A 14,045-nucleotide genomic window follows, 5' to 3' on the forward strand; every position below is an offset into this window, starting at 1 on the left:
CCAGAATCTTCTGCTCCTCAAGATTCTGATCTCCTTGGGCCCTTCCCCCATTGCAGTGATCAGTTCTACACACTCTTCAGCCTGGCACTTTTTCTTTAGTGCCAGCCTCTGTCATAGACCTCCCATCTACAGACCTGACTCTCTATCTACTGAGCCACCTAGCTGCCCCTGAACTCCTTCCATTCTTCACTTCACTTTACATCCATCCCTCTTCTTCTTTTTCTTTTTTTTAAACCCTTACCTTCCATCTTGGAGTCAATACTGTGTATTGGCTCCAAGGCAGAAGAGTGGTAAGGGCTAGGCAATGGGGGTTAAGTGATTTGGCCAGGGTCACACAGCTGAGAAGTGTCTGAGGCCAGATTTGAACCTAGGACCTCCCATCTCTAGGCCTGGTTCTCAATCCACTGAGCTACCCAGCTGCCCCCCCCCCATCCCTCTTCTTGCCAGATGCCTTCCTGACCAGAAAGAAGACTATCCTGGAGTACTTAATCCTTTCATTTCTATAATTCCCACACTGGGGTCCCTACTCACCCAACTGGTGTGTTCTTCATGAGGCCATGATATCCTGATCAAATCCAGCCATTCAGCCTTTAGTTTCCTAGTCATGCTTAAGCATGCTTACACTACAAGTATATTCTCTGTGTCATCCTCCACCTCTTAGCCTTACCTTTCCAATTCTGGAGCCATAATGAAATTAATACTACCATTACTCTTAATAAGGGTATGTTAGTCTATTTCTCCATAGAGCCACTCATCATCCCTGCAATTTTTCAAACCTTTTCTGATTAATTTAGTTCAATAAACATTTATAAAGCAATTTAGAGTGAAGTGGTTTTCCTTCAAGTAGTTTTGACCAATTCTTGGCCATTTTCTCATAAGTCACTTTGCCTCATAGACAAGGTGACTACTTCCCTTATGTTGTTACCTCCTCTCTCATAATTTATCCTTTCTGAAGGCATAAAGTGACTTCATTTTTTTATTTGAATCCATATCAGTAAGCACAGTGCTTAGCACCTACTAAACATTTAAATGCTTCTCTTCATTCATTCATTCATTCATTCATTCATACTTCAAATGCCTAAAACTAAGACCTCTATTTTCCCCTTAGCCATATTCCTTCTTCTGGATGATTGCCCAAGTCACCTCAACAATTTTCAGAGAGCCCTAGAATTACTGTCACCTCCAGGCGGCCTCTGGGAGATTCTCTTATGATTAAAGACATAGTCAAGCTAATTCTCCCCTCTAGGTATAAGAGAAGCTCTGTCAGAAGTTAGTAAGAAAGCTTTTATGTCTGCTGACAGAGAAACACTATTATTATAATATCATAAGTACCATGAATATAGGCTATAATTGTGTGTCCTTCATTTTCAAACAGGATCAATGACATCACAAGGGTGATATCTTGACTTCTACATGAATTGGATTTAAGGGAGGCAAAGTTTCACAAAGTTATCAGTCTCACTCTCTCCCATAGAGTCATCCAAATCCAGTGGCCAGACCAAAGTCAGGATGACTAGAGATAGCCCAGAATTCAATAGATGATCTTGGTGTCATCAATGTCTGATCAAGCTCCAAGCAATCCACAGTTGCCTTCATGGTCATTGGAACCAATTGTTCTCATCTCCCCCTCCACTCGAAGTCGTCACATGTTTTGGGGAGATACCTCCTAGCTCACCAACAGGTTTGTGGTCCAATGGTTGCCTTCAACTTAGGTTAGCCCATCTGCTGAGATGGTTTAGCAGGGTATGGTCACTGTACGTGCTCCAGCTTCTTGGAGCCACAAGTAAGAATTGAATTCCAGGTTTACACCAAAAGTGGACAAGCAGCCTTGAAAAGAGCTCAGCAATCCCTCACACCGGACTTGCAACTTTTCCTTGAGTATTCCACTGGCTATAATATAGACTATAATAGTATCTTGAACATAATAAGCATTTAATAAATTCTTGATAAATTTAAATTAATATTTATGTTTCAGGAATGTTAAGGTAATTGCCTGAACCCAGCTGAGGGGACAGTTCACATGGTATGAAAACCTCACAAGAACCATTACCCTCGTTTCACATATAAATTATGAGTGGACAGAACTTACATTTGAAACACTGGTCCTTATCAGATTAGGGAAGTAGGGTTTGGGGGAAGGGATGAGAGAATCAGGATGACTGGCTCTGGAACTGGCGTGCAAAATTCTGGAGTGAGAGTCTAGACACTCATGTTTTAAACCTGGCTCTGCTGCTTACTAGAAGTATGATATTAGGAAAGTTATTTCCAGTAGAATATAAGTGTTTTGAGGGTAAAGGCTACATTTGCTTTGTTTTGTTTTGCTTTATTTTTTTGTCTACAGCACTAAGTGCAGTGCCTTAGACATATTAGCTATTTGGTAAATGTTCATCGATAAGCTTCATTGATTTTTCTTTCAAGTTCCTTGTCTACAAAATGAAGCAAGTGGCTTAGATGATCTAAAATGTCCTTCTCATTGATAACAATCTGTGAGCCCATTGAGGAAGAACAGGAAATAACTCCAAATTTGGAATGAGGGTCTGAACTGAAACCCCAGTCCTGTCACTTACTAGCTGTGTGATCTTCGGAAAGTTACTTAGCCTTTCTGAGTTATGCTTTCCCATATATAAGATGAGGAAGTTGGACTAGGTGACATCTATGGCTCATTCTAGATCTCCATCCATGATGACATGAAACCTTCCACACCTCCACTTATACCTTTTTCTTTTTGTACCTTATCCTTCAATTTTATCTTCACGTGATTATATAGGACCAACATGACCGCCATTTTTTCTTTTCTTTTAATTAATAAGGAATTATTTTCTCTCTTTCCCAAACACTTTCCTTATTTGAAAAATAGAAAAAAAACAATCTATTTTTTCATCAAAAGAGGAAAACATAGATCATGACTATTTACTCCAAAAATGGCAGAAAATGATTATTTCTTAATGTATAAAATATGATACTTGGAGTCAAGAAGATCTGTTAGAATTCCATGTTAAACATGTACTATCTATGTGATCCTATGCAAGGAATGTACCTCTCTGGGCACACTGGCAAATATTTCACAGTAGACTGGTGGGGGGAGGGAAATTATATATATATATATATATATATATATATATATATATATATATATATATATATATACATTCCCTAAACACCTTTAAGTTTAGTCTGCTTCTCCATCACTTCCTTAAATCTCAGCGACCAACAAGACAACAACTAAAACTCTTATTTGTAATTTCTGGGATATAAATGATCACACTGAAAACTTATACAAGGAGGAATCTCTAGCACTCCCCTGCCCCTAGGGCTTTTTCTTCAGCTATAAAATGAAGGGGTTGTAATTGCTGCTATCTAAGACTCATTTCTAACCACAAATCTAGGATTCTATGATCTTATTAAATCTCCTTTTTTATTCCCTCCCCATCTTAAGCACTCTCTGTCTTTTCATGATTCGTATTTCAGCTTCACCTGTAGCATCCCAACCTCATCCAGCCTTGACGTAGGCCTGGGAAAACACACATCTGAAGCAGCAGGACTTGGGAGGCTTCTGAGGGAGTAGGTTTAGCTGTAACAATCAAATTCTTGTGAAACAATTATAAATTCAGGCCTGCCCCATAATGAAGTGCCTTTCTGTGAAGGCCTGGTTGTCACAGTGGTGACATTTACACTAGCTTCACTATTTTAAATAGTTGAAATTACAGACAAGCGAGACAATGATTGCTTTAAAAATACTTTTTTGGTAATAGCTCCATGGCAGTGTATAATGTCCTCACTCTCTTCTCATTGCCTTTTATACTATGGGCACTTTACCCAATCAATAACTGAATCTTCCACCATGAGTTTCAGCAGGGCCAGATCCCAGACAGAATTAAGAAGCAAGTTGAATTGATGATTGGTGTTGGTATCCCCTCTCTATTCTTCTCTTTCCTCTTCCCTTTCTCCTTTTCCTATTCTAACCCCATCCCTAATATTCGGTGTTCTGGATTCCTCAAGTAGAATTAATAGTTTTAATATGTTGCTGCTCTAGGGACATTTTTATTTTATTTTAACAAAGATAATGCCTTAAATGAATAAACTTTAGATTGGACCACTCAGACAAAACTTGGGATAAGGATATAAAAAAGCAATGGGGAACTAGGTGGCCAAGTGGTTAGAGAGCCAGGCCTGGAGATGAGAGAGGCTTCAAAACTAACATTAGATACTTTCTAGCTGTGTGACCCTAGGCAAGTCACTTAACTCCCCTGCCTAGCCCTTACTGCTTTGGAATCAATACTTGGTATCAATTCTAAGATAGAAGGTGAGGGTTTGTTTGTTTGTTTGCTCAAATGCACTGAGGCACTTGATCATAAAATGCAACAAAAATAATTTTACAAAAAAGATCCAATTCCAAAGGTTAAAAAGTCAGTATTTTATATAAAAAGATACTTGCCCTCCATCTTTACTATCACTATAGGGACTTTGCTAAAACTTATAACACCAACTTCACAAAGGAAGTTACACAGGAAGAGCTGACATGGGTAGGTGTACGATTTGCCTCCTTGGAGGAAATTCTTACATGCATGAGACATGCACACATTGGAGTACTGAAATGAGTAGGGAGATCCTTGAGAACACTGGAATCTTTCAATGATTCTCAAATCACAGCTTGAAAGTAGCTGCCTCTTTTACCTAGGGATGGTGTTGGCTCTAATCATGCCATCAGAACTCCTTCACATCCTGGCTCCACTCAGTTTTCTAGTCTCATAAAATATCACTCCCCTTCTAAATCTCTCTGGATCAAGAAAAGCTGGTCTTCTTGTCCATTATGTGTCTTGTATTTCATTTTCCCTTTCGGTAAGCCATCCATCAGGCCTGGAATTCACTCTCTTCCCCCATTTCTGCCTCTTAAAAGTTCATTTCAAAGGCTGTCTTGAACAGGAGATGTTTCCTTTTCATCTACTAGTGCTTCCTCCTTCCAAAAAATTTATTTGTACTATTTTATTGTATCTTATATATATTTGCATATAAGTGTTTTGGGTCCCCATATAGAATATTACTTTTGTGAGGGCAAAGATTGTTTCCTTTTTGTCTTTGTATTCTCTAGTGTCTGGAACATAGTAGGCACACAACACGTTTGTTGATTGATTTAAATCATACTTCATTTGGAAATTATTTACTGATTAAATTAATACTGAGTAAATCATTATTGTTATTACTGGGTAATGGCTGCTTCTTTTTTTCAAATTCAGGATGCAATTTTTCTCAAAATTTCTTTATATTTTCTCGTAGATTCTAGTGCTCACAACATTATTCATGCTGCATACCTAGAGGTAAAAACATTTGTTATTATTTGTGCATAGAATAGAGTTAAAAGATCTGATTTCGAGTCCTGGGCTCCAAGACTATCTGAGTGATTCTGAATGAGGCTCAGTTTCTTGACCTCAATTTCCCAGTCTCTAAAGCAGTTGGACCAGATGACTTCTAAGGTCCCTTCCATATTTAAAGCTAATGCAGTCCTAAAGTTGTCATTTAATCCCCAACCCAGAAAAAAAAAGTGCACTTCATAATATTCAAAGAAACTGGGAAATTTTCACAGAAAATTTCAGAATTAGGAGAGACCTCAGAGGTCATTCAGTGCAATCTGTATATGAGTAACCAATACCCAACCTTTGCTCAAAGACCTCTAATGAAGGGGAACATCCTACCTCCCAAGGTAACATTCTACTTTTAGATAATTCTCATAGTTAGCTTTTTCTTACATAGAAACAAATATTTTTTCTTTGCAGTACCCCTCACTGCTAGTTCAGCTTTCTGTGACCAAAGGAAATTAAGATTAAAGCCAACATTTAATGATTCTAGCCATTCATAAGAAACTTACCACCATCATTTTCCCATCCACAATTTTTCTTTTGATTGTAGTTTCCTTGCCTTGCCACTTCTGCACGTGGACCAGAGTGCCATTTTCCAATGTTATGATGCTCTAGAAATCCACAGATGGCTTACTTTTAGAAATCAACAGACTGATAACTTTATTTCAGCATTTCCAAATCTACTTATGACAAGTATCAATTTATCACACTTTAAGGCTATACTAGCATCAATTAAAAAAAAAAACACAAGGGTTCTTCAGGGGACCTTTTTAAGAAGAATTTATAGAAATGCAAAGGCAAAAATCACAGAGGTGGAGAGAGTAGGGAACTGATACAATCTAATCCCAGAGAGGGAGCATCTTCACTGAGATCTGTCAAAGCTCTGAAAGCTTTTCACAAATTTTTCCATGTCAAAATCTTAATTTAATACTTCAAATATTACTATTATAACCTGGGTTTTACTTCTGTAGACTCTCTAAGCAGCAGGGGCAGTACTAGAGAAGTAGCCTTGGAATTAGGAAGGCCCAGGTTGGTCTCATCTTTGACACATACTGACTCTATGCCCCTGGGCAAATGTCAGGTTCCCTATATGTCCTAAGACTAGAATTTGCAGAGCAGGCACCAATCCACAGTGGCAGAGAAAGTTCCTCATGAGCATGCACACAAAAGCCTAGCACTCTCTCCACTATACCAAATCATGTGGTACTACCAGTGTGCCAGTGTACACCACTATACTGCTCCATGTGGTGAGGTACCAAGGATAGCAATTAAAAAAAAAAAAAACAACCCTAGCTTGGGTTGAATAGCACTGATTTTTTTTTAATCTAATTTTTTTTTGGCCATTTTAAACCATTAAACCAATTAACGAAAGGAATAATTTTGTTTATTGTGCTGAAATTCATCCTCAACAGAGCTGAAAAATTAATTATAGCAAATGCTTTATTCTGTGGCATTCAGTCAGTATATACAGAGCTGCAAAACTGAGAAGTCTTCAGGTAAGAAGAGCTCTCAGCTTTCCTGGAAGCTTTTCCAGAAGCATTAGTGCTCACCTTCACTTCCCGGTTATCTGCTGTGGTCTCATCAAACTCCTCTCCCAGCTTAAAGGAGATCTCTGTGGTTCTGACCATGTTAGTTTTGATGGTGAACATCTCACCTTTAGCACTGATAGTTACAGTGGGCTTTGCTAACCCTCCAACATTCCTGGCCGCAAAGCTCATTCCTGCAAGTAAGACAAGTCAAGAAATCAGATGTGATTTCCCTTTTCTAGGGAAGCCAAGCACCTTAAGACTTCCATTTAAGTCAATAAACATTCATTAAGTATCTACTATCTGCCAGGTTAGTACCTACTCAAGTGCTGGGAATACAAAAAAAAGACAAAAGACAATCCTTGCCTTGAGGATTTTGTAATCTAATTCCAAGTTTAGAAACTTAAAGAAAAGGCTAAAATTAATCATTTTAAAAAGTTTTTTTTTAATTTAACACTATACATTTTTATAATAAATTGGAGCCTTTCTTTGCTTCCTCTTTGCAATTTGAACATCAAGCTATCTGTTCCCATGCTATCAACTACTCCAGGGAGGCTCTTTGGCAGTGTGGGAAGCTATAATTCATCTCTCAGACATTTGGGTTTTATTTACAAAAATCATTGCTTACTACCAGAGACCTGAAATAGGGAGATAACACTACTTCTCAAGATATTCTCAGATTCATGCTTCACAAAAATCTTGGTCATTAGGAAATTGTTTCATTTTATTTATTTGTTTGCTTGACTGTTTATTGACTTTCTTTTATTTTTTTAAATTATACAGAGTAAATTTTTTACAGTTTTTTTCCTGACATTTTGTATTTAAGATTCTCTTCTTCTCTCCTCCTCCACCCCTGAGGCAACAAATGGTCTCTATTGGGTTATACCAGTGCTTTCATGCAATACATATGCTAGGACATGACACATCACACATGCAATAAAAACTAAAAAAAGAAATAAAATGAGATCGCATTCTTTAATTTGTGTTCAGATTCCAACCGTTCCTTCTTGGGCTAGGAATAATAATTTTTATTACAAGTCCTTTGCAGTTATCATGGGACCTTGTTTTGCTGATAATAGTTTAATTCTTCACAGTTGATCCTCACAGATAATATTTGTTACTATCTATGCTGTATTCCTGATTCGGCTCACTTTGCTGCATCAGTTCCTATAAGTCTTTCCATGTTTTTCTAAACTCATCCTGTTCACCACCTCTTATGGCATAATTATATTCTATTATAACCCCATTAGGACTTTGATGAGAGGAAGCATTGCACAGTAGGTAGGGTGCTGGACCTGGAGTCAGACAGACCCAAGTTTACTTTGCCTAACATTAACTCTCTAACTATGGTCAAAGGCACTTAACATCTCTGTAAACTGGGGAAACTAATACCATACAGAACTATTGTGAGTAGAAATAGGTATCAAGTGATAACATTTGTACAACCCAGTGGAATTGTTTGTTGGCTCTAGGAGGGGGAAGGGAAGGAAAATAAATCATGTAACCATGGGAAAATATTTTCTAAATAAACAGATTTTTAAAAAGAACCATTGTGAGGTTGAAATATAAACTCTAAAGAGTTATCCAAATGAGTGCATCATAAACTTCCATTTATGTAGAACTACAATAAGTTCTACAAGTTATAGTAGAACTATAAAGTTTTTTTTTAAATAGTTACCTTCTCTGTTAGTAGCAATTCTAAGACAGAAAGGCAAAGGCGAGGCAATGGGGGTTAAGTGACTTGCCCAGGGTCACACAGTTAGGAAGTATATGAGTTTAGATTTGAATAGATTTGAGACCCAACTCCAGGTCTGGCTCTCTGTCCACTGTTCTACCTGGACCTAGAACTATAAGTTCTTCAAAACACTTTTTTTATAATCTCTGTAAGATTGGAGGGGTATATGTATGTGTGTGTGTGTGTGTAGATATATATATGTACATATATATGTGTGTATATATATGTATGTATGTATGCCAGGAAGTAAGAGGTATAGCTATATCTAAATAAGTATACCAGGGAGATAGTGGTAAATGTTGTGTAAGTGGCTCACCAGAAAAATGTTTATACATGGGAGCAGCTGAGTAGCTCAGTGGATTGAGAGCCAGGCCTAGAGATGGGAGGTCCTGTATTCAAATCTGCCTTCAGACACTTCCTAGCTAGGTGATCCTGGCCAAGTCACTTGACCCCCATTGCCTAGCCCTTATCGTTCTTCTGCCTTGGAACCAATACACAGTACTGATTCTCAGACTGAAGGTAAGAGTTAAAAAATTTTTTTAAAGAAAAATGTTTATACACTTACATTTAATCTGTATTATTCATATTTATTCAGTAATTTCCTTAAATCTATCCAATCAGCTAAAACACCAAGTCAAGCCCCAATTCATATTAATAATAACAACTAGGATTTATGTAGCATCTACTATGTGCTTGGCACCGTGCTAAGAACACTTTAGAAATATCACATTCCATCTTCACAACTCTACAAGGTAGATGCTATTATTATCCTCATTTTACTGTTGATAAAAATGAAGTTAAACAGATTAAGTGACTTGCTCAGGATCACAAAGCTAATAAATATCTAAGATTGAATTTGAACTCAGGTCTTTCTGACTGTAAGCTCAGCACTGCTGATTTGGAGTATTTACCTATTTCGGAGGTATGAATGTTTATACTGAAATTTTAACAATTAGCTTTTACAAACTGGTTTGTGCTGGTGGGGAACCTGAAGCTTGGGGGGGGGGGGAAACAAACTTCCTAACAGTGTTAAAAAATGGGGTTGATCATTAGTTCCCTGTTCCATAAAGCCTTTGTGGAGAGGCTGGGTATCTCCATGTTGGAAAGGTCATAAAGGAGATTCCAGGTCCAGCTTGGGGTCCATGCAGACTCTGAGATCATATGATTCTATATTTGGAAAGTATTACATGACTTAGAGATAGTGCCAGAGTTAGGAATGGTGCCTATTAGAGTGAAAGTTCCTTGAGGGCAGGGTCTATCTTTTGTCCCTTTATGTATTCCCAGCATTTAGCATAGTATCTGGCAAATAGGAGGCAACTAAAGAATCTTTGTTGATTGATTAACTGCCTAGAATCTAACTCTGACTTCTTTTGCTCACATTCCATCATACTACCTGCTTTCATCATATGATTTAAATTCTTTGGTCATGGCAGGATTAACCCAACATGTAGCATCAATGGGCTAAAAACATATTTGGGAAGGAGAGGGATGGAGAAGGTGCAGACCTACTATTACATCAGTACAGGAAAACTTCCAATGTGCAAACTCCCTTTACTGATACAGATAAATAGATCATTTGTAATTTAGTCTAAAAATCACCTGGGGCATTTGGGGGGACAAGTTGTTAGTCTATGTCAGAAAAGGGACCTGAACTCAGCTCTTTCTGCCTCTAAAGACAGTCTTGTAACCATTATACCATCTTTTCTGTATGTACAGATTCAGGAGAAGAAATATTTGAGCTAAAGTTGCATCTTGTCTATATCTGCTGTTTTTTTCTTAATGCATCTGTTTCATTAATCCAAGAAAGTCAATCAGCAGTAGCCCCAGCAAAATACAAACCTAAAGAGTAGCCCTCTGGTTGAAAGTAACTCTGGCATTAGCCTGTTCTAGTGCTTTGGGGTTAAAGCATCACATCCAAAATATCATGAACTGTTGCAAAATGAGGTGAGCAGAACCTGGCGAACATTGTACTCAGTAACAGCAATATTATATGAAGAACATTTATGAATGGCTTAGTTATTCCTAGCAATACACTGATCCAAGAAAATCTTCAAGGGTTCATGATGAAAAATGACATCTGCATCCAGAGAAAGAATGATAGCATCTGAATGCAGAACGAGACAAACTATATTTCAATTTATTTCTTCATTTTTGTTTGTTTGAGTTCTTTTTCACAAAAGGAATACTATAGAAAGATGTTTTACACTATTACATGTAAATTCTATCAATGGTTGATGTCTCAGTGAGGGGGATGGAGAGGGAGAGAGAGGGAGAATTTGGCTCAAACTTTTAAAAATGAAAATGAAAATTGTTTTTATGTAATTGAGGAAAAAATGAAGTATTGCTTTTGTAAAAAGAAAACAAAAATCCACCTATTCACACAGATTTATTTCAGTACAGTTCTGAGCAAATGAGACATTGAATGTTCTAGACCATAGGGAACTACTGGGAGATCAGACCCGAATATGATGGCTAAGCTCCAAAAGAGGTGTGTCTCTACTCACTTCTCAGCTTCTGGCAACCTGCTTTCTAACTCCACTATGCTACTAAAACTAGTCTCACAAAGGTTACCAATGATGTCTCCTTTTTTTTTTAATCCTTAACTTCCTTCTTAGAGTTAATACTATGTACTGATTCTAAGGGAGAAGAGTGGTAAGGGCTAGGAAATGGGGGTTAAGTAACTTGCCCAGGGTCACAGAGCTGGGAAGTGTCTGAGGTCATATTTGAACCCAAAACCTCTTGTCACCAGACCTCTCTATCCCCTGAGCCACTTGGCTGCTCCTAACCAGTGATGCCTTAATTGCCAAATCACCTATCATTTTCTTGCCATCTCTGCAATTTTGGCAAGCCCCTCATCCCTACCCAATGCTCTAGAGCATTACTCTCTCTTGGTTCACCTCCTTCCTGTCTGACCAATCCTTCTCAGTCGCCTTTCCTAGATTATCATTTCAATCTTCTATTACCTAAATATGGTATTTCTCCAAGTGTGGTGCTAGATTCTCTTCCCTTTTCTCTTTTCACATGTTTTTCCTTGATTATCTCTACTTGAAAAAATTCTGTGATCCTCTCTATGTAGCTGACTCCTGGTCTACATCCAACTCTAAATCTTCCTCCTGAACTCTAATCTCCATTTTCCTACTAGACACCTCCACCTGGATGTCCTCAAACTCAATATGTCCAAAATGGAATTCATGATTGTCTACTCTAACCTCACCCTTCTTGCATACTTTCCTCTTTCTGATGAGGGCCCCACCATTCTCCCAGATTCATAAGTGTGGAGTCACTTTTTGACTCTTCTTTCTCCCTTTCCCCCCATACCATCAGTTGCCAAGTTCTATTTATTCTTCCATTATGATCTTTCTCAAATTCATCTTTTTTTTCCATTTGCTTTGCCACCATTATAATTCATTCACTTATTAATCCTTACCTGAACATTTAATACTAGCTTCTACAGCATAATTCACATTTGTACCTTCTCTCCATTTGATTAACCACCTGCTTAATTAGGATTCTCATTACCTCATCCCTGGGCTAGTTTAATACATCTAGGTCCAATTAGCATAAATAATGAATCCCTTCAAGTGGTTAATGTACTTGGATTCACAGTATTTACAGTTATAATTATGTAAAATGTGGTCATCAGTTCCAGCTGATTGGAAATATGCAGTGTGAATTCAAATAATACAACCACTTTATGAGAGATTCAATCTAGATGTAGTCTCCTAACTAGTCTTCCTGCTTGCAATATCTTCTGTCTCCAATCTATCCTCCTCAGAGCTAGCAGACCAATCTTTGTAAGACTTAAGTCTGACAATATCTCCATCTAGCTTAAAAACATTCAACACCTATTTATTGCTTAGGATAAAATACAATCTCCTTAGCTTGGTTTGTAAGGTTCTCTACGATCTGGCACTAGCTTCTGGTGGAGAATCAAGACTGTCAAATCTGGAGGCCGAGACCCTGAATTAAAGTCCCAACATTGCCATGTGACTTTGGTCAAATCATTTAAATTATCTGGACCTCAGTTTCCAGGCCTTGCTATATATAAAATCTTCAAGGTAGAGAAGGGGGAAAATAATTTGAAGGTGGAGAAATAGAGATACTATGATTGATACAAACAAATAACAGTTGGTGGACATGAGTGTTTTCTTCTCTTACCAGAAAATTTAGAACTATATATTTATTAAATGTTCACTGATCTTTTTCCCAAAACTTTGACTCCACCCTCACATCTGAAAATACTGAACCCTATGGGAAGTTGCCTCCACTATTAACTAAAGAATCTTTGTATAACATCTGAGTATAGATTATTATAATCCACATCAATTTTCAGCATATAGAAAATATTTCTCATCTCCCTGCCTCCCCCAGTTTAAAGCAATGTCATTCAGATTGCAATATATATTAAATAATAGCTTTTTTTCAGTACAATATGGTATCACCTGGAAACCCAGAAGATAGAAGAAAGAAGCTGTCATTCCCTCCTTTCAAAAAGACACTATTCGCTCCCACACTACAAAATGGCGCACCTTACCTAATTCCTTCAAGTAATTATCGAAGTTTTCACTAGAAACAAGCTTCCAGGTTCCCAAGAAAGGATCCAGCATCTTGGATAGTTCAGTGGAACGAGTAGTTCAAGCTAGAAGACCAAAGAATGGTATTAACTGCAGGGCCACCACAATGACCTTTTAAAAGACATCATTACCATGTGACTCCTTTGACATCGCCAATAACAACAAGGCCGGTGACTCCCATTACCAACACTTAACTAATTTTTCTCACCACCAAATTAGGAATTTGAAATAACATGTAAAATTTGGTTTAGGTCAGTGATTATAGCTTCTAATTCTGTGACATACCCAGAGGACAAGGGATAAATATTACTTTGATAATAGTGGAGGCAATGTCCAATAGGAATGAGCCTTTTTATAAGTGAGTGCTGAGTCAGATTTGGGCAAAGAAACTGATGAACATCTAACGATGAGACAACTCAGTTTTCTGGCAACAGAAGAGAACACCCTTGTGTGCCTTATGTCCATCAGCTCTTTGTTTAGACAAGTCACATTGCCTCTATTTCTTCATCTTCAAATTATGTCTCCCCTTCCCTACCTTACAGGGATGATGTGTAGTTCAGATACTATCTAGAAAATGCTTACAGTTTCTTAGAGTGTTAGGCATGGTATTATTACTCCTAGTAATATTACTAGGAGTAATAATTATCATTCTTCATCAACTTTAATTGGGGGTGAACAGCAAAGGAAATAGTCTTTGTGAGAAGATCACACTATGAGTTCCAAGAAGAGCATAGTGGTCAGGGAATGAACATTTATCATGGATGGAAAGACCATTACTGATGATTTACTGAAGATTTTACAGAAAAGTTGAGTAAATAGAGAATTACAGTGATCTAAAGGAGAAGAGAGTGAATTA

The 14,045-nt window shown here is 37.7% G+C and overlaps 1 protein-coding gene across 1 annotated transcript; it reads right to left on the bottom strand.

The window, feature by feature from the left end:
- Positions 1 to 5,104: 5,104 nt before the first annotated feature.
- Positions 5,105 to 13,265, bottom strand: LOC100019499 (fatty acid-binding protein 9). The gene is made up of 4 exons (XM_001367113.4): positions 13,150 to 13,265; positions 6,905 to 7,074; positions 5,864 to 5,965; positions 5,105 to 5,309 (listed from the first exon to the last, which is right to left on the bottom strand). Exons 1-4 carry the CDS (start codon positions 13,220 to 13,222, stop codon positions 5,259 to 5,261), a joined length of 396 nt encoding a protein of 131 aa, XP_001367150.1. The 5' UTR covers positions 13,223 to 13,265; the 3' UTR covers positions 5,105 to 5,258.
- Positions 13,266 to 14,045: the final 780 nt, after the last annotated feature.

This window comes from Monodelphis domestica, chromosome 3 (assembly GCF_027887165.1).
Source record: "Monodelphis domestica isolate mMonDom1 chromosome 3, mMonDom1.pri, whole genome shotgun sequence".
Taxonomy (NCBI): domain Eukaryota; kingdom Metazoa; phylum Chordata; class Mammalia; order Didelphimorphia; family Didelphidae; genus Monodelphis; species Monodelphis domestica.

What these genes read in the sequence shown, in the direction of transcription:
- LOC100019499 (XM_001367113.4), bottom strand. Translation starts at nt 13,222, where the DNA reads ATGCTGGATCCTTTCTTGGGAACCTGGAAGCTTGTTTCTAGTGAAAAC. An exon ending in CAGATAACCGGGAAGTGAAG is followed by an intron (nt 5,966 to 6,904) that starts GTGAGCACTAAT and finishes GTGGATTTCTAG; the next exon opens with AGCATCATAACATTGGAAAA. An exon ending in TGGATGGGAAAATGATGGTG is followed by an intron (nt 5,310 to 5,863) that starts GTAAGTTTCTTA and finishes TTTTACCTCTAG; the next exon opens with GTATGCAGCATGAATAATGT.